Source organism: Xenopus laevis, chromosome 1S (genome assembly GCF_017654675.1).
Source record: "Xenopus laevis strain J_2021 chromosome 1S, Xenopus_laevis_v10.1, whole genome shotgun sequence".
Lineage (NCBI taxonomy): Eukaryota > Metazoa > Chordata > Amphibia > Anura > Pipidae > Xenopus > Xenopus laevis.
This window is the reverse complement of record NC_054372.1, coordinates 194859241-194879950: the sequence shown is the minus strand read 5'-3', so window position 1 is coordinate 194879950 and position 20710 is coordinate 194859241. Positions and strand designations below refer to the sequence as shown.

The window sequence follows — 20710 nt, the reverse complement described above, 5'->3', positions numbered from 1 at the left end:
CCCTCTCTGCTTGATAGAAGTTATAATGTAAGAGCTGGTAGGGCGGAATTTAGAGACCGGGACGTTATTCATTGTTACTTATTTTAATAGACAGGTTTTTTTGTCCCAATGTGCAGCTGTCACTAACGATAAACACACACACTGGGGCTGATTTATAAACAGATTAGCTCCTGTATCCCATGGCAACCAATAAAATGATGGCTCTCTCAGCGCTTATCCAGCAGCTGGCTGAAAACAAAGCTAATCACTGATTGGTTGCTACTGTGCTCCAGAATATCAACATAGATAAGGGTGTAAATGCTCACCAAGTAAATCAGGTGGTCCAACGCCCCAGCTCCAAGGAGCGGCTATAGAACCAGTATATATGAAACAGAAGCACTCAAAGAATTCACATGGCCAAAAGAATAAAGAAGCTGTTTTGTACTTATTAATTGAAGTTAAAAATTTCACAAACTCCACAGGCACTACACGTTTTGTACCCTAGGGGCACTTAATCATTGGTTCTCCATAAGCCCTACGCGTTTTGTACCCTAGGGGCACTTAATCAAGAGCCCATGGTTAAATGCATATGGCTTATGGAGGACCCATGATTAAGTGCCCCTAGGGTACGAAACACGTAGGGTCTATGGAGGAACCATGATTAAGTGCCCCTATGGAACGAAATGCATAGGGCCTATGGAGGACCCATGATTACGTGCCCCTAGAGTACAAAACGCGTAGGGCCTATGGAGGACCCATGATTAAGTGCCCCAGGGTACGAAACACGTAGGGCCTATGGAGGACCCATGATTAAGTGTCCCCAGGGTACAAAATGTGTAGGGCAAATGTAGGACCCATGGCTAAGTGCCCCTAGGGTACAAAACGCGTAGGGCTTATGGAGGACCCATGATTAAGTGCCCCTTAGATACGAAATGCATAGAACCCATGGTTAAGTGCCCCTACCTAGGGTACAAAATGTGTAGGGCCTATGGAAGACCCATGATTAAGTGCCCCTAGGGTACAAAATGTGTAGGGCCTATGGAAGACCCATGATTAAGTGCGCCTAGGGTACAAAATGTGTAGGGCCTATGGAAGACCCATGATTAAGTGCGCCTAGGGTACAAAATGTGTAGGGCCTATGGAAGACCCATGATTAAGTGCGCCTAGGGTACAAAACTCGTAGGGCCTATTCTTTTGGACCTGTGGATTCCTCGAGTGCTGGAAAGCCCTGCTATGGGTTACTGCCCGAGGCAAATTTGCCCCATTATAATGACAAGTCATGACTGGTGTGTCACCCTGGAAAAGGGGAAGATTGTGTCGCTGGATTGTCCTGTACAGATCATCACTTGGCTCAAAAAGATTCTCTGGGACAAACCCCTTCCACCCTATGAGGTGAACACCTGTAGATCCTGTATCAGCTAGCAGAGCAGAATGAGGGGCGGGATTTAATTCTGGTCACAAAAGATCTGAAGCTCAAATCAGCCGAGGTTAAAGCTGAAGGTCCTTTCCATCCTACAGTTGCCTGCCCTAGAGGCACTGAACCAACAAATAGTCAAGGAAGTTGTGAGGAAAAAGAAAGAGGCTGCTCTGATGTTCTGCTTAGGAAAGATGTGAGAAAGGTTTCCATCAGAGCACAAGTCACATGACTGGGGCAGCTGGGAAACTAACAATATGTCTAGCCCCATGTCAGATTTCAAAATTAAATATAAAAAAAAAAAAATATGTTTGCTCTTTTGAGCAGAATTCTGCTGGAGCAGCACTATTAACTAATGCGTTTTGAAAAAAAACATGTTTTCCCATGACAATATCCCTTTAATAAATCCCGTAAGAGTCAAATTTCTGGGTTTTAAACAGAAAATTCAGCTCCGCAAGTGCAGAGAGCAATATTGCCCCCCTTAGACCTGCTCCAATGCTGATTTTTAACTTGGTATATTGGTACTTTATATACTTTTAGACTATAAGTGATCGTTTTTTTTATTTAAAATAAATAAAGGGAGGGGAGCGCACTTACTAACAGTTTTATATTGGTTTATTGTATATTAAAATGCTTATATTGACTTATAACATTGAAGAATCACCTCCCCTTTCCATAGGAAAAACAGATAAACCAGAAACAGTGTCCAAGCTGTAGAACTACTGTCATCCCTACCAAAAGTAACAGATACGTCCATCGTAAAGATTTGTGATCTAGAGAAAAATTCAGTGGACTATTGGGCAGAAGCCAACAATAAAAGGTTCTTGATCTAAATACATTCCATCACACTCTCCTACAAGTAATGGAAAGAAAGCAGCTTTTTTTCCAACACAAATTACTTACACGGAGCATTGTGCTCTGCAGCAATAACTTCTTTATGTTGTGTAGACAGCGGCTACTGCAGTTTATAATGTGGAATGTCCACAGACTGACTGACTGCTGGAGGCCACCCGGCCAACGATACAGACATTGAAAAAGAAAACCCCGTGAAAATATAGACTTCTCTTCTGCATGAACAGCTCTTCGTAATGAAGGAATGTTCATATGCACTGCTACTTAAAGGAGAAGGAAAGGCTAAAATTAAGTAAACTTTATCAGAAATGTCTATATAAATCCACCAGTAAACCCTCAAAGTAATGCTGCTCTGAGTCCTCTGTCAGAAGAAACACCACATTTTTTTCCTTCTATTGTGTACTCATGGGCTTCTGTATCAGACTTTTTCATCTTAAACCTCTAGGGCTTGAGCATGCTCAGTTTGTTCCTCACCCCTCCCTGCTGTAATCTGAGCCCAGAGCTATAAGTGAGCAGAGAGAGACTCAGGCAGAAAGTGATGTCACACCAAGCTAATATGGCAGCTGCTATCCTAAACAAACAGAGAGCTTCTAGAGCTTTTTACTCAGGTATGATAAAGTATTCTACAGTATAAATATAGTGTTATAGCTTGCACTTGTGGCTAATCTTTTGGCAATAGCTTTCTTTCTCCTTTAAGCTCAGTGGTCCGATTGTCTCGCAGTTCTTCCTGGCATTCTTTGGTGTGCAGCAGTATTCTCCTCAGTGGGGTTTTGGGACGTGACCGTCTACATAAAAGTTTCTAGTAATTTTGGGGAGTGTGAATTCAGCTCCGTTCAGTTGTTTAGTGAGAATGATCTGGCAGCCAAGCCTGGAGTTCTCCTGAAGCAATGGAGCCATGTCCAGCATATCATCCTCCCTGGGAGAAGAGAAGCACACAATCAGCTATAGTTTTGTAACAATAAAGAAATACCCTGCTGTGTGAATAAAGCGGCAAAAAAGCTCTCACCTTTCATCAGGCTCTGGAAGTTTATCGAAATACTCTGTATTCACATAGACGTGGCACGTGGAACAGGCCAGGGAGGATTCACAGGCGCCTAAATAAAATAAACAGTAACAAGATGAGAACAATACACATCATTCAAGTTTAATCCTTCCCTCACACAATGTTTAGACCTAAATTGTTTCAGGTACAACACTAGAGAACACACACATATATATATAAAAATATATATATATACACACACACAATTTTTTTTTCTAATTTTGGTTCTGTACTACAATGAATTTTAAATGAAAAACTCAGATGCAGTTGAACTGCAGACTTTCAGCTTTAATTCAGTGGGTTGAACAAAAAGATTGTATAAAAATGTGAGGAACTAAAACTTTTTTTTATCACTTCATTTCAGGGGCTCAAAAGTAATTGGACAATTGACTCAAATGCTATTTCATGGGCAGGTGGGGGTAATTCCTTTGTTATGTCATTATCAATGAAGCAGATAAAAGCCCTGGAGTTGATTTGAGGGGGGGGTGTTTGTATGTGGAACAGACAACATGCGGTCAAAGGAGCTCTCCGTGCAAGTGAAACAAGTCATCCTTAAGATGCAAAAACAGAAAAGACCCATCAGAGAAATCGCTACAATATTAGTAGTGGCAAAATCTACAGTTTGGTACATCCTGAGAAAGAAAGAAATCACTGGTGAACTCAGCAACGCAAAAAGACCTGGATGTCCACGGAAGACAACAGTGGTGGATGATCCCAGAATTATTTCCATGGTGAAGAGAAACCCCTTCACATCAGCCAAACAAGTGAACACCAGCCTCCAGGAGGTAGAGTCTCCATATCCAAGTCTACCATAAAGTGAAGACTGTATGAAAGTAAATACAGAGGGTGCACTGCAAGGTGCAAGTCACTCATAAGCATCAAGAATAGAAAGGCTACATTGGACTTTGCTAAAAAAAACATCTAAAAACACCAGCACGGTTCTGGAAAAACATTCTTTGGACAGATGAAACCAAGATGAACCTCTAGTAGAATGATGGCAAGAAAAAAGTCTGGAGAAGGCGTGGAACAGCTGATGATCCAAAGCATAGCACATGATGTATAAAACATTTGGGTGTACATGGCTGCCAGTGGCACTGGGACACTAGTGTTTATCCATGATGTGACACAGGACAGAAGCACAAGAATGAATTGTGAGCTCTTCAGAGACACTGTCTGCTCAAATCCAGCTAAATGCACTCACATTGATTGGGAGGTGTTTTATAATGACCCAAAACATAGAGCCAAAGCAACCCAGGATTTTATTAAAGCAAAGAAGTGGAATATTGTTGAATGGCCAAGTCAGTCACCTGATGTGAAGCCAATTGAGCTGCATTTCACTTGTTGAAGACTAAACTTGGGACAGAAAGGCCACAAACAAACAGCAAGTGAAAGCGGCTGCAGTAAAGGCCTGGCAGAGCATTAAACAGGAGCAAACCCAGAATCTGGTGATGTCCATGAGTTCAACACTTCAGCCTGTCATTACCAGCAAAGGGGTTTCAACCAAGTATTAGAAATGAACATTTTTATTTTCAGTTTTTTAATTTGTCCAATTGCTTTTGAGCCCCTGAAATGTAGTAATTGTGTTAAAAAAACAGTCTTTCCATGGAAAGTAATGGTCATTCTTGGGAGCTATAATATTCATAATATATGTTTCAGATGATATGAAAATGTAAAAATGATAAAACCACCACCACCACCACATACCGTATATACTCGCGTATAAGCCAAGATTTTCAGCACCCAAAATGTGCTTGAAAATCCTACCTCGGCTTATACGCGGGTCAGCGCGGTGAGAGGCAGTAAGAGAGAGAGAGGTTCCATGGCAACGCGTCCCTCTAAGACACTGCGTCCTGCGTGCGCTACGTGGCCATAACCCGGGTCCCAAGATGCACCGTGCAAATCCGGTAGCTTTGATTGGTTGTACCGTTAAACCCGGAAGTAAGCGTGTGGGAGCACTGTTGCGGAGAGATGGTAAGTGTATCTGTGACTTTCCCACTTGCGAGTCTGACAGATCACACATTGCTTAATGTTCTATGTGTATGTTTTTATTCCATGTTCTTTTCTAGGCGACAGGCAGCGATCGATTAGCAGGGGCGGGGCTGGTGGTTTTGAGTTCGATCATCTCCGTGTATTACACAGTGTGGGTCATTTTGCTGGTAGGTGATTGGCTGCTGGGCATCAGCTGGGTCACTAATAGTTTCCATTAGTCCTGAGTGATATTGTGGAAGGAATGGGGCCAATAGTCTCCAAGATACACTGGGGCCTTTGAAATTCATGGAACAGGTTATTCATAAAAATTACATTTTTTTTTAAACTTGTGCTTGTTTTTATTTGGTATATGTGGTTATAAATAGTGGGTGGGTATGATCACATTTGCTGATGCCTCTCTCCACCAAAGTTGTCATCTAAATGTGGTCGTACATTATAAAATGTATTTGTTAGTCCAGGTCACTAAATGTGCAGCTCTTCTTCTTTTTTTATCATTGTACGATGAATTAATGTTTTAAGCATCATGGCTTGATTTTTAACATTAAACCGACTGTTTGATATTTCTGAGACTTTTCTGAGTTGTGTCTAGGCTTATACGCGAGTCAATACGTTTTTCTGGTTTTCATAGGTAAAATTAGGTACCTCGGCTTCTACGCGGGTCGGCTTATACACGAGTATATACGGTAATAGAAAATGCATTTGCACTTTCCTGCTGTAGTTCATGTATAGTGAACAATACAGTTATACAGATACATACCTTCCAGCTCAATGTCGTACCTATGAGCAAGGTGCAGAACGCTCTCACCTACTTTCCCTTTCACAGGGATGCGCTGCCCAGATCTGCCCACGAACACCACATCCACCCTATGGAAAGAGACAAGTGTTTGGATAACTATGGCAGCTCCCGCTCAAATGTGCAAATACAAATATGCAAAGGCTACTCTGTGTACTCAGTAATATACCCTCATAATCTATCCCAGCTCCCTGCCATGTGTTCATCATTTATTTATATAGCGCCGACAAGATACACAGTACTTTACCTTAGATAAAACAAACAGGGAATAAATGGAAGATAACAAACAAGGGTTACAGAGTACAATAGGATTAGACCAGTGATCCCCAACCAGTAACTCGTGAGTAAAGGTGGCCATACACGGGCCGATAAAAGCTGCCGACAGACCGTGTCGGCAGCTTATTGGCCCGTGTATGGGGGCCCCCGACGGGCTTCCCCGATCGAGATCTGGCCGAAAGTCGGCCAGATCTCGATCGGATGGGATTAAAAATCCCGTCGGATCGCGGCCGCATCTGTTCGTTGATGCGGTCCCGCGATCCGACCGCCCGTTTGGCGAACGCTAGGATCCAATCATTGGGCCCTAGGGCCCACGATCGGATCAGCCCGATATTGCCCACCTCAAGGTGGGCATATCGGAGGGAGATCCGCTCGTTTGGCGACATCGCCAAACGAGCGGATCTATCCGTGTATGGCCACCTTTTCATGTTGATCACCAACTCCTTGGATGTTGCTCCCAGTGGCCTCAAAGCAGGAGCTTATTTTTGAATTCCAGGCTTGGAGGCAAGTTTTGGTTGTATAAAAACCAGGTGCACTGCCAAACAGAGCCTCAATGTAGGTTGACAATCCACATAGGGGCTATCAAATGACCAATCACAGCACTTATTTGGCACCCCAAGAACATTTTTCATGCTAGTGTTGCTCCCCAACTCCTTTTTCTTCTGAATGTTGCTCACGGGTTCAAAAGGTTGGGGGATCCCTGGATTAGAGGATCATATAGCAAAGACTACCTATACTATCCCAGTAAGAATACTCATGATTGGATCAGAACTTACATTTCTTCAGACAGCTCGGCCCTTTGATTTTCAGCATCTGACTGGGTGCCAGCTTAAATACAAGGGGTAAAGTTAGGAATGGGAAATAAACACTATATTACAGGAATGTTTTGCTATGTACGGCCTCTGCTCTAGGAGTAGGAGGGCAACATCAGCTTCATAGTTGGTGGCTTAAAGGAAAACTATACCTCAAAAATTTATATTTAAGCAACATATGTGTGCTGCCTCAGAGATCACCTGACCAGAAACACTACAGCTCTAACTGTAACAGGAAGAGATCACCTGACCAGAAATACTGCAGCTCTAACTGTAACAGGAAGAGATCACCTGACCAGAAATACTGCAGCTCTAACTGTAACAGGAAGAGACCACCTGACCAGAAATACTGCAGCTCTAACTGTAACAGGAAGAGATCACCTGACCAGAAATACTGCAGCTCTAACTGTAACAAGAAGAGATCACCTGACCAGAAATACCGCAGCTCTAACTGTAACAGGAAGAAGTGTGGAAGCAAAAGACATAACTCTGTCTGTTACTTGGCTCATGTGACCTTACATGTATGGTTTTTTTGGTTTGTTTGTGTGCACAGTGACTCGTACGATCCCAGGGGGTGGCCCTTATTTTTTTAAAATGGCAATTTTCTATTTACGATTACCCAATGGCTCATACTACTAAAAAAGTATATAATTATGAAAATGGTTTATTTACATGAAGCAGGGTTTTACACATGAGCTGTTTTATTCAATATATTTTATAGAGACCGACATTGTTCGGGGGGTATAGTTTTCCTTTAAAGGTCACATATTGGGCAAAAATGTTATCCCCAAACAAAGGTGCAGGCTAATAGAGCCCAAACTCTGGGTTGGGGGTAACTGTAGCTTTTTTTTTTTTTTAAAATTGCCCCCTGCCAGCGCTAGACACCCACACGATCGGCCATGTTGGGGCACAAGCGTGTGCATAATGAGTGAGTGCCTCGGCATGCTTATTATGCAACCAGGCAGGAACCCTCCACCATGTACGAATAACCCCAAATATGCAGAAAAAGAACAATCCCTGTCCAGCTGAAGCACATGGGAGACTCCCATGTGTACACCAGTAAACCCTCAAAGTAATGCTGCTCTGAGTCCTCTGTCAAAAGAAACAGCACATTTCTTTCCTTCTATTGTGTACTCATGGGCTTCTGTATCAGACTTCCTGTTTTCAACTTAAAACTCCAGGGCTAGGGCTTGAGCATGCTCAGTTTGCTCCTCTTTCCCTCCCTCATCCCCTACGGCTGTAATCTGAGGCCAGAGCTATGAGTGAGCAGGGAGAGACTCAGGCAGGAAGTGATGTCACAGCAAGCTAATATGGCAGCTGCTATCCTAAACAAACAGAGAGAGCGTCTAGAACTGTTTACTCAGGTATGGTCTTATAGCTTGCACTATTGTGGCTAATCTATTGGCAAAGCTTTGGTAGCTTTCCTTCTCCTTTAAAGGGGACTCGCCACCCAAAAATATTATTCAAAATCCTATTTTATCACATTAGTGGACTGTGCTGATCTCTAACTTCACTCCTTGATAAATATGCCCCACATCCTTTTGGGCTCTGCCTCCAGGCCAAGGATTTGCTGCCCCAGGGAAAGCTTTGGCGCAACTCGGGGTAAAGGGACTTTCCTAGCAGTGAGGTGAAGGAGAGTCTTTAGAACCTTGCCCCCTACCAGTGCCTTTTGTGCTGGGGCTCACCCTAGCTTTGGCCTTTGGCCTGGGGCTCTTAAGTATTTTTGAAGCCGATGCCCTTGTTGTAGTGACACCCGCACTCTGCACTTTTGCACCGTGCACTTTGGGTGTAACGAAAGTTAAAAAAAAAGCTACTATAATAACTAGGGTACACTACCAATAAAGTCTGACTGAACCCAATTATAGCAAATTTCAAAAACAAGAAGAAAAAAAAGTCCACTTTTGCCTGACCCAGTGCATACAGAGTTTCTTTGCTTTTTATCACTGTGACATTCAATACAATGGATACTGGAGAGATCTGTAATGTAATACAGTGCTGACCTCTCTTTATCCCTTGGCTGCTGATCCACACAACTTGTCCCTTTAAGGGCCACCAGGCCATTATTGGTTTTAAATGTTCACTTTGGATTTGTTTTTTTGCAAATAGCAAGCAATGAATGTATTGTTGCTTCCACTGGGGATCAGATAGGATCTGTGCAGCCACTGGGACAGAATGTTCTGTTATACAGATAGCTAGAATCTCAGCTGCCATAAAGCAGGTCAGGACTGCTGCTTACAATGGGGATCAGATAGGATCTGTGCAGCCACTGGGACAGAATGTTCTGTTATACAGATAGCTAGAATCTCAGCTGCCATAAAGCAGGACAGGACTGCTGCTTACAATGGGGATCAGATAGGATCTGTGCAGCCACTGGGACAGAATGTTCTGTTATACAGATAGCTAGAATCTCAGCTGCCATAAAGCAGGTCAGGACTGCTGCTTACAATGGGTATCAGATAGGATCTGTGCAGCCACTGGGACAGAATGCTCTGCTATACAGATAGCTAGAATCTCAGCTGCCATAAAGCAGGACAGGACTGCTGCTTACATGGGGATTAGATAGGATCTGTGCAGCCACTGGGACAGAATGTTCTGTTATACAGATAGATAGAATCTCAGCTGCCATAAAGCAGGACAGGACTGCTGCTTACAATGGGGATCAGATAGGATCTGTGCAGCCACTGGGACAGAATGTTCTGTTATACAGATAGCTAGAATCTCAGCTGCCATAAAGCAGGACAGGACTGCTGCTTACAATGGGGATCAGATAGGATCTGTGCAGCCACTGGGACAGAATGTTCTGTTATATAGATAGCTAGAATCTCAGCTGCCATAAAGCAGGACAGGACTGCTGCTTACAATCGGGATCAGATAGGATCTGTGTAGCTACTGGGGCAGAATGTTCTGTTATACAGATAGCTAGAATCTCAGCTGCCATAAAGCAGGACAGGACTGCTGCTTACAATCGGGATCAGATAGGATCTGTGCAGCTACTGGGACAGAATGTTCTGTTATACAGATAGCTAGAATCTCAGCTGCCATAAAGCAGGACAGGACTGCTGCTTACAATCGGGATCAGAAAGGATCTGTACAGCCACTGGGAGAAAATGCTCTATGATACCCATTGTAAGCAGCAGATACATGGATTAGAGCCTAGCTATCTTCATAACAAAGCAATTGAGGTGACATCTGTTCCCTTTCAAACTAGTTTTAACAATGATGTAGACTATTTGCAGTTGGTCTTCATTTTTTTTTATAGTTTGAAGTGTTTAAATTATTTAATGTTTTGTTGTGAAGCTCCCTAGTTTGGGATGTCTATGGTTCTGATTGCTAGGTTCCTTGTTACAATAACAAATAGGCAGTGGTGTGTAGGTCACTATGTAGGATAAAGAGGAAAATGCCTTTATATAAAGGCAAGCAATAAAAAAAAAATCACAATGAGACCAAAGCCTCACAGTCACTTAGTATATTGGTGGCCAGATTTGGTGACCCTGCCCTGGCACGTGGCTGGTATTTCAAATTGAAAGGTGCAGGTACAGTTGTTGTACCGTGTTAGACATTAAGAATTTAAGAATTTTGGTTCTTAAGGGCAATTTTAAAACAGATAATGAAAGAAAAAAGTGTGAGAGTACAAACTACAGAAAACACCACAGCTTTATTGTAATCAGCTTGAAAAAGGAACTAAAATGTTCTGAAAGCTTGCTATGATTATATTAGTTAGCCAATAAAGGGATCACCTTTATACCACTTTGTTATTTTTTATTTCAATTGCCCTATAAAATTGAAAGGTGGAAAGAGGCAGAAATAGACTGCTAATAATTAATTAGCATAATTAATTAAAATAAGTGCAAAGAATATGTCAAATCAAATGTAAATGTCAACTTGCCCTTCACTAGGATTTTATTTTAATTGTTATGTCATGCATGCTCACCTGTGGTTGGGACGGACCTACTCCCCTCCTCTTCATTTGATGTCACCAGTTTCTCTGGTGTTGCCTGACTGAGCCTTGAATGATTCTGCCCCAGCATAGAAAACAAAACAATCCTGGGGCTAAACCTGCCAATCATTAAAGATGCCCTGACTCCTCTCTTTAGGATAGAGACAGCCATCCCTCTGAGCAGCCTCCAAGGTTGACTCCAAAAATCCCACCTCTGGGACTTACAAGACTGTCAATCAGTTCTTCTCTAATCAGATACACCTAGGAAGAGAAATAAATGAGTCAATGCACAGGCCTCCCTCTCATAACATGTCAGTGATAACTGAACACTAAGGGATTTATTTATTAAAGGGATACTGTCATGGGAAAACATGTTTTTTTCAAAACACATCAGTTAATAGTGCTGCTCCAGCAGAATTCTGCACTGAAATCCATTTCTCAAAAGAGCAAACAGATTTTTTTATATTCAATTTTGAAATCTGACATGGGGCTAGACATTTTGTCAATTTCCCAGCTGCCCCATGTCATGTGACTTGTGCCTGCACTTTAGGAGAGAAAAGCTTTCTGGCAGGCTGCAGTTTTTCCTTCTCAATGTAACTGAATGTGTCTCATTTTTACTATTGAGTGTTGTTCTTAGATCTACCAGGCAGCTGTTATCTTGTGTTAGGGAGCTGTTATCTGGTTACCTTCCCATTGTTCTGTTGTTTGGCTGCTGGGGGGAAAGGGAGGGGGTGATATCACTCCAACTTGCAGTACAGCAGTAAAGAGTGATTACAGTTTATTAGAGCACAAGTCACCTGACTTGGGGCAGCTGGGAAATTGACAATATGTCTAGCCCCATGTCAGATTTCAAAACTGAATATAATAAAATCTGTTTGCTCTTTTGAGAAATGGATTTCAGTGCAGAATGCTACTGGAGCAGCACTATTAATGGATTCATTTTGAAAAAAATGTTTTTCCCCATGGCAGTATCCCTCTAAAGTCCAAATGCCAAAAACTCGAAAAATCCAAATTTTTTTATGAAAAAAAAACCCCCCTCAAATTATTAGTGATTTATTATACGCTGAAGCTACTAAAAGTCACAATCTGAAAATACTCCATCTCCAAGCTGTTGGGGTCCTGTAGAAGTCAATGGCAAAGATCCCATTTCAAATTTGAAGATATCATGAAGATAAATGGCCGAAAAATCCGGGGTTCGATCGATTTCACGAAAAATGTGAGCATTTCGGGCATAAAACCCAGAAAAAATTTTTTTTCCGGAACCAATTTTATCGAGTTTTTTCAATGATAAATAAGGTAAAATTCTAGGGAATGAATAGCCACTTTGAATTGAAACCGTTTCTTACATCACTATGGAATTAAATTATTGATTTTAAAGCAAAGATTTTAAATATTATAAGTAATTATCAACTCACTAAAACATTTTAATATACATATTTAATATATTGTGTATATTTATGAATTGGGTTGTACTAGTGCACTTGAATCGTAAAAATATTAATAGGAAATCTTTTCATGGCACATATGCACTTTTTTTTCATGAATATTCATCTTTCAGATGGTAAGAATAGTAATGTATTTTCTTTAGTCTTTTGGTGAGTTTGTTTTTCATGATACTGCATTTGGTCATATCCTTGATTTCCCAGATATGTAATTGTGAAAATATTCCTATACAAGATTAAAATAATAATTTATTCAGGTTTCCAATCTGAAGGGCATTATATTATATTATAGATGTAAAAAAAAAGCCTTGGCTACCATTTGATGGAACTTGCACGTAAATGGTTAAATGATCAACCCTTCAAGATGTATAAAACATATCTTATGGATATTTAAGGGATATGACCAGTACTAACCACACCTCCTCTGATAAAGCGCCCAATAGCGCGAAACGCGCCAGGAGGGAGTGGCTAAACATAAGGTAGGCAGACTGGGAGGAGACATTGCATTGTGGTGTGTAATGTTAAAATGCCATGGAAGGCTTATGTGAATTGTAGTTTGTTTGAATTGCACAAATAAATGTTTTAAGTGAGATGCTGGGCAAGTCTTTGATTTATATGCAATATGTGCACTCAGCTCACTGCACTGTAGGACAGGAACCAATCAGCAGCTAGCAGGACCTGATAGGGAACTGAAGCCGGTCTGTGCTTGTGTGACTGCAGGGCTGTGATTGGCTGTCCCCCTCCTACTGTGCTTCTGGCAGGGACCGTTAGGACACGCCCACCCCTCATTTGAAACACAGAAAAAGGACCAGAGAACATCTATAGGGAGCTCTAATAAAGGGGCTATTTTTAAAGATAATATAAATTTTTAGCCCCATGTAAAAGCAACACCATATATTACTTATAGTTGCCTACAAAATTAGGGTTTTTTCATTTATCCTATATGTCTCCTTCAAAAAAGATTTTGCTAAATAACCCCCTAGGCATCACATAGCAGAGCTTTGGTCAGTGCACATCCCTATAGGGCAGATATATATATAGCGATTTATCATGGATGTTGCTGGTTTATATTCTTGATGTTACAAATAATATTCAATGAGCAATATTACTTGGCATAAACTAGAAACATCAGCTCGCCAAACATTAGGGATGACTGCATTGCTTTGCCTTCCTTTCATCCAGACTCTGTAAGCTCAGGGTGAGTGGGAATTCTCTTTTGGATTTCAATACTTTGGGTTTTGCATTTTTCTTACAAGATCTGAAGGCAAATTGGCAGTTGTAATACCATGATAACAAATGTGAGACCCGGCTCTATTACAGGAAAGGGGGAAGCGACAGTTAGCTCTTGGACAAACACACTCGCAGGGACAAAAATAAGTATCAGTCTGGGACTGACACAGTTACAGAGGTAAGGAAGCGAGTTCTGGTACAGAAAACATTAAGGGGGGAGACAATAATGGGGACTGACAGTTTTGGGACTCGCACAGTCTTAGAGGTAAAGGGGAAAGACAGTTGAAGGCAGTTAGTTACTGGCTGGGACTGAAACACTTACGGAAGTTCAGGAGAAAGACAATATAGATGGAGACACAATTTCAGGGGTAAGACAGTTTTAGGGACAGACAGTTGCAGGGGTAGAGCAGTTGGTTCTGGATAAAGACACAGTTCTGGGGGTAATGCAGTTCTGGGGACAGTTACACAGGTAAAGGTGGCCATACACGTGCAGATAAAGCTGCCGATATCGGTCGCGATATCGGTCGGGAAGGTTTGATTTTTAACCGACCGACCCGTCGGAGCCCCCTGGCGCATCGTTATTCGATCGTTCGGCCATACGGCCAAACGTTCGAATTACCCCCGATATAGCCATGCCGTTAGTGGCATATCGGGGAAAGATCCGCTCGTTTGGCGATGTCGCCAAACGAGCGGATCTTTGAGTCTATGGCCACCTTTAGCCACAAAGTTCTGGTACTGACACAGTTTCAGGGAATTGGGTAAGCCAGTAACAGCATAAGGCAGTCTGTTCTGGGACTGATACAGTTACAGGGGTTAAATTGTTCTGGGACTGATGCAGTTACAGGGGTCAGACAGTTCTGGGACTGATGGAGTTACAGAGGTCAGACAGTTCTGGGACTGATGCAATTACAGGGGTCAGACAGTTCTGGGACTGATGGAGTTACAGAGGTCAGACAGTTCTGGGACTGATGCAATTACAGGGGTCAGACAGTTCTGGGACTGATGCAATTACAGAGGTCAGACAGTTCTGGGACTGATGCAATTACAGGGGTCAGACAGTTCTGGGACTGATGCAGTTACAGAGGTCAGACAGTTCTGGGACTGATGCAATTACAGGGGTCAGACAGTTCTGGGACTGATGCAATTACAGGGGTCACACAGTTCTGGGACTGATGCAATTATAGAGGTCAGACAGTTCTGGGACTGATGCAATTACAGGGGTCAGACAGTTCTGGGACTGATGTAGTTACAGGGGTCAGACAGTTCTGGGACTGATGTAGTTACAGGGGTCACATAGTTCTGTTAGTTCTGTTTTACCCTGTATCTATCAGTCCCAGAACTGTATGACCCCTGTAAGACAGTAAGATGTGGGGACAGACAGTTGCAGGGACGGTACAAAACTATGTGAAGGTGTCAGACTGCGGGGACAGTAAGGAGCAGCTATATAAATATATATGTACATTCGCACCCCGGAAGGCAAGGCCTCACATTAACCCAGGGAAGACAATTTCAAGTATACGCACCTAGCAACCCTACGCTCCCACTTCCGGTCTCCTCCTTTGCCCCCTCCAAAATGGCATATTTCTTTCCTTTCCATCCACTCCGGTACCCAGAAACCCCGCCTCCCTCAGAATTCGGCCATCGAGAGGCAGACAATCCCTCCCGACGCCTCTTCATCTATGGTCGGCGCTGCTCTGGTGCTACCGTTTCACTCTTGCCATTGGTTAGCCCGGTTCCTACTCTTCCCGCCCTTTCCCTCCCTCCAACCTTCCGGAAGTGACGCGCGCAGCGGCCCTGTGATGACATCTCGTTGGAGTTAGGCTTGTCGGCTGGTGAGGTGTGAAAAGAGAAAGCCTGGGCTGTGAGGGGAATGTATCTCCTCCCGCGGGCACGGTAGGAATGTGTCAGGCTGCTGGGGCGCGTTCGGGACCCGAGGTGTACGAGGAGCCCAGAGCTGGTGAGTGTGCGGCGGCGGGTCGGCCTTTCCTTACCAGAGCCCAGGCCTCCCCTTGAAGAAGCGCTGTGGGCCCTGATTCAACCCTCGGCTTCGCTCTGCGCGCCCTCAGCTCTTATTAAACAATAGCCTTAAGCTGCTGGTGCATTCTGGGAGTGTTGTAACTACATCTGAGGGGACAGAGATTTCTGAGCTTTAAATATTGAATATGTTCCCCTCTTTATTAGGATAGGGCTTTTAATTGCAACATTGCGCCCAGTGTGAGGGTATTGTGTGCCCAGAACATTCATTCTTTCTATATTTGTATTTATACATATGGGAGGAGGGAGGTGCCATATTGATTCCCTTAGACAGTACAGTATGAGGGTATAGCTTATTGTGTGCCCAGAACATTCCTTATCTGTATATTTGTATTTATACATATGGGAGGAGGAGGTGCCATATTGATTCCCTTAGACAGTAAAGTATGAGGGTATAGCTTATTGTGTGCCCAGAACATTCCTTCTCTGTATATTTGTATTTATACATATGGGAGGAGGTGCCATATTGATTCCCTTAGACAGTACAGTATGAGGGTATAGCTTATTGTGTGCCCAGAACATTCCTTCTCTGTATATTTGTATTTATACATATGGGAGGAGGAGGTGCGATATTGATTCCCTTAGACAGAACAGTATGAGGGTATAGCTTATTGTGTGCCCAGAACATTCCTTCTCTGTATATTTGTATTTATACATATGGGAGGAGGGAGGTGCCATATTGATTCCCTTAGACAGTACAGTATGAGGGTATAGCTTATTGTGTGCCCAGAACATTCCTTCTCTGTATATTTGTATTTATACATATGGGAGGAGGAGGTGCCATATTGATTCCCTTAGACAGTAAAGTATGAGGGTATAGCTTATTGTGTGCCCAGAACATTCCTTCTCTGTATATTTGTATTTATACATATGGGAGGAGGAGGTGCGATATTGATTCCCTTAGACAGAACAGTATGAGGGTATAGCTTATTGTGTGCCCAGAACATTCCTTCTCTGTATATTTGTATTTATACATATGGGAGGAGGGAGGTGCCTTGGGGACCCCTGCCTTAGACTGTACAGTATGAGGGTATAGCTTATTGTGTGCCCAGAACATTCCTTCTCTGTATATTTATATTTATACATATGGGAGGAGGAGGTGCCATATTGATTCTCTTAGACAGTACAGTATGAGGGTATAGCTTATTGTGTGCCCAGAACATTCCTTCTCTGTATATTTGTATTTATACATATGGGAGGAGGTGCCATATTGATTCCCTTAGACAGTACAGTATGAGGGTATAGCTTATTGTGTGCCCAGAACATTCCTTCTCTGTATATTTGTATTTATACATATGGGAGGAGGAGGTGCCATATTGATTCCCTTAGACAGTACAGTATGAGGGTATAGCTTATTGTGTGCCCAGAACATTCCTTCTCTGTATATTTGTATTTATACATATGGGAGGAGGGAGGTGCCATATTGATTCCCTTAGACAGTACAGGAATTCAAAAATAAGGACCTGCTTTGGAGTCACATTGTGACTGGGAGCAACATCCAAAGGGTTGGGGAGCAGCATGTTGCTCAGGAGCAGCTGGTTTGGGGATCACTGCCTCAGACAGTACAGTATCAATACTTTATAGTGCGCCCAGAATGTTTAATTGTACAGAGAGGTGACATTGCATATTGTGCCAGGGAGAGGAAATAGAGGTTTAGATGTAGCGCTGCAGATGTATGTGACTGCGTGTCTGATCCTAATGCCCTTTGTGGTGCCAGAATAGATTCCACCATTGATTTCAGCCAGGGCATTTACCTTGACTTTGTGTGTTTGCCCTGATTCAGTGCGTTTGTCCCATAGTCCCAAAAGTAATGCTGTTCGGTTAATTTGCTTATGAAGAAAGGACCCTGCATTACTGTATAGTATAGGGACATGCTATACAAATCATGCCATTCCCCATATACAGCACTTGCTTTTTATTTAGTAACCCTGGAATGGGCTTTCCTTGTAGTTTTGTCTCTGAATTGCCCCAGTTACCACTGAAGTAACTCATTGTCTTTCCCTGCAATTCTATACCCACCTATGGACTGTAGGGCTATTAAACCTATGCCCCATCTGTTGTAATCCAATTCCCAGCATCTGTCAGAGGCTTAAACAGCTGGGGGGGTCTGTGGACTTGACATTCCATAACTAATGCACTTGGTAAAAAAGGGGTCGTTCACCTTCAAAACACCTTTTTTGTTCAGTCGGTTTCAGATAGTTCAGCAGAAATGGTATTTTTTTTCCTATTTTCATTCTATTTGTGACTGTTTCTAATATTGAAGTAAAAAGTTTCATATTTTTACCTTGAAAATGACTCTCTAACTGTTCCACATTGATCCATTTGTTATATTTGTCCCAGCTGAGCCGAATCCCTGAGTTCCATTACGGGCAGCTGTTCTAATCGATACAATAGTTGCTGATATTCCCCCACCGATGCTGCTGAGAAATGTATCAAGTAATTGTAATTGTATAAATTAAATATAGTTAATGCCTTTAAGAATGGCTTGGATGATTTTTTCGGACAGACATAATATCAAAGGCTATTGTGATACTAAACTCTATAGTTAGTATAGGTATGGGTATATAGAATTTAATTAAAAGTAGAGAGGGGTGTATGTATGGATGCTGGGTTTTCATTTGGAGGGGTTGAACTTGATGGACTTTGTCTTTTTTCAACCCAATTTAACTATGTAACAGTTCAGATGCTCTTGGATCACCGAAACCCCAGACACACAAACGTTAAACTTCAATTTTGGGTAACCATGCATTGATTTAAACAAGAGACTAGAGTCAGAATAGGAGAGGCCTGAATAGAAAGGCAAGAAATAAAAAGCAGCAATGACAATACATGTGTACAGTGTATTTGTTTTTGAAAGGTGGAAAGAGAAGAAGGCAAATATTTCAAAAAGTATAAAAATGAAACAATGAAGAGCAATTGGAAAATTGATTAGAATTGACCATCCTATAACATACTAAATGTTAAAGGAGAAGGAAAGCTACAGAAGCAGTTTATTGCCAATAGATTAGCCACAATAGTGCAAGCTATAACACTATATTTATTCTGCAGAATGCTTTACCATACCTGAGTAAACACCTCTAGAAGCTCCCTCTGTTTGTTTAGTATAGCAGCTGCCATATTATCTTGGTGTGACATCACTTCCTGCCTGAGTCTCTCCTTGCTCTAGGCTCAGATTACAGCAGGGAGGGGAGGAGGGAGAGAGGAACAAACTGAGCATGCTCAAGCCCTAGCCCTGGAGGTTTAAGCTGAAAACAGGAAGTCTGATACAGAAGCCCATGAGTACACAATAGAAGGAAAGAAATGTGCTGTTTCTTTTGACAGAGGACTCAGAGCAGCATTACTTTGAGGGGTTACTGGTGTATTTATATAGACCTTTCTGATAAAGCTTACTTACTTTTAGCCCTTCCTTCTCATTTAACGTAAAGGTGGACCACCCCATTAATTGTTTCGCCCGTTTCTGTCATGAGAAGGGATCTAATTTTATGTTTAGTTCTGATGTGGGTGCTAAGAGTTGGCTTCACATTTGCCACCTGAAGGAAGCAGAGGTTCATCTCAGTGAATGGAGCGTAGACAAAAAGGTCACGAGTAATGTCCTCTGTCTTACTCATCCTGAGAGCTGCTGCTGCTTGTGTTACTGAAATAGAACATTGTCTGCACTGCAAAGCCCCAGCTACAGTGAGTAAAAGGCTCCTTTACATTGTTGTAATTCTACTTCATATAGCATTTAGCACATGTGTAAGCTTTATTGGCCTCAGGTTAACATCACATGCACTGCAAGAGGTATCACATCTTAAAATAGGAAGCCAAGCAGATTAGCTAATTGAACTCTGCAGTGTCTGCCATGAAAATCTCTTTGTTAATGTTTTATAAGGGAAACACCCCCTCTTCGAGCACGCTGCACCCCAGGGAGTTTTAATATCACTCCTGCTGTGAAGTTCTGCCATGCCAGGAGTCACCGTGAATATATTTATTTTATTTAGTCTCTCGTCTCATTCCTGCATTTCCCTAATGCATTATTTATACCATCAATAAGGCATTCACCGTACTATAATAATTATAGTATACAATCAGTTTCTACTTTAAAGGGGAATGATCGAAAAAAAATGTAATATTAGCTTCAGGATACTGAAATAAGAAACTTTCTTAATACAATCAATTAAATATTCTTTATTGTTTCTGAAATAATCAAGTTTATCTTCACTATCCCTCTCTCAGCATCTGTTTCTCTTCATTCTGTGTTCATTCAGGAGTTGGGTGTCCGATGAATGATCCAATATATCTTATAGGGGGGGCTCCTTTTGAGTAGATCAGGGGTCCCCAACCTTTTTTCACCCTGGGACCAAAAAAGAGCCAAATTTTGTTTCCAATGAGGGGGGAGGGAGGGGTTGGCGTCCAATTCGGCACGCCTTGTTAATTGTTCGGCTGCCCAGTTCAGGACTGTCTGCGGACTGGTTGTTAGGGACCCCCTGGCCTAGAAGATGTATTAGAGCTCACTCTGTTACAATCACCAGACATCATGTCTCTCTACATGCAGGATTTGTGCAAAAGGCAGTTATTTTGCAGTTATTTTTGAATATACAATCAATTAAATATTCTGCATTGTTTCTGAAATAATCAAGTTTATCTTCACTATTCCTCTCTCAGCATCTGTTTCTCTTCATTCTTTCTTCATTCAGGAGTTGGGTGTCAGAGGAATGATCCAATATATCTTATATATAGGGGGCTCTTTTTGCCTAGAAGATGTATTAGAGCTCACCCTATTAAAATCACCAACATCATGTCTCTCTACATGCAGAATTTGTGCAAAAGGCAGTTATTTTTTAAACTTTCTAAATACAATCAATTAAAAATTCTGCATTGTTTTTGAAATAATCAAGTTTATCTTCACTATTCCTCTCTCAGCATCTGTT

General features: G+C 42.1%; 2 protein-coding genes across 5 annotated transcripts in view; one reads left to right on the top strand and one right to left on the bottom strand.

Moving 5' to 3' along the window:
* Positions 1–1990: 1990 nt before the first annotated feature.
* On the bottom strand, positions 1991–15436 carry fdx2.S (ferredoxin 1-like S homeolog). Of its 3 annotated transcripts, none has more exons than XM_041580649.1 (6): positions 15290–15433; positions 11089–11355; positions 7122–7173; positions 6034–6140; positions 3252–3339; positions 1991–3161 (listed from the first exon to the last, which is right to left on the bottom strand). In XM_041580649.1, exons 2-6 carry the CDS (start codon positions 11264–11266, stop codon positions 3005–3007), a joined length of 582 nt encoding a protein of 193 aa, XP_041436583.1. In that variant the 5' UTR covers positions 11267–11355; positions 15290–15433; the 3' UTR covers positions 1991–3004. The 3 variants fall into 3 exon arrangements, with proteins under 3 accessions (XP_041436583.1, XP_041436584.1, XP_041436585.1); XM_041580650.1 differs by lacking the exon at positions 15290–15433 and adding an exon at positions 14089–14114; XM_041580651.1 differs by having other exon boundaries at positions 2820–3161; positions 6082–6140; positions 15290–15436.
* Positions 15437–15552: 116 nt separating this feature from the next.
* The window catches only part of c18orf25.S (chromosome 18 open reading frame 25 S homeolog), a 60837-nt gene continuing 55679 nt past the window's right edge, over positions 15553–20710 (top strand). Inside the window, exon 1 of one of the 2 annotated variants that reach the window (XM_018237079.2) lies at positions 15553–15723. The gene's annotated coding sequence lies outside the window, so the exon portion shown is untranslated. 2 annotated transcript variants of the gene reach the window in all.

Excerpts from the sequence above, each read along its gene's own strand:
- fdx2.S (XM_041580649.1), bottom strand. The coding sequence starts at position 11,266 with ATGGCTGTCTCTATCCTAAAGAGAGGAGTCAGGGCATCTTTAATGATT. Across the intron at positions 6,141-7,121 it reads GCCGAGCTGTCTGAAGAAAT|GGTGGATGTGGTGTTCGTGG; the intron begins GTAAGTTCTGAT and ends CTCTTTCCATAG. Across the intron at positions 3,340-6,033 it reads GTACGACATTGAGCTGGAAG|GCGCCTGTGAATCCTCCCTG; the intron begins GTATGTATCTGT and ends TATTTTATTTAG.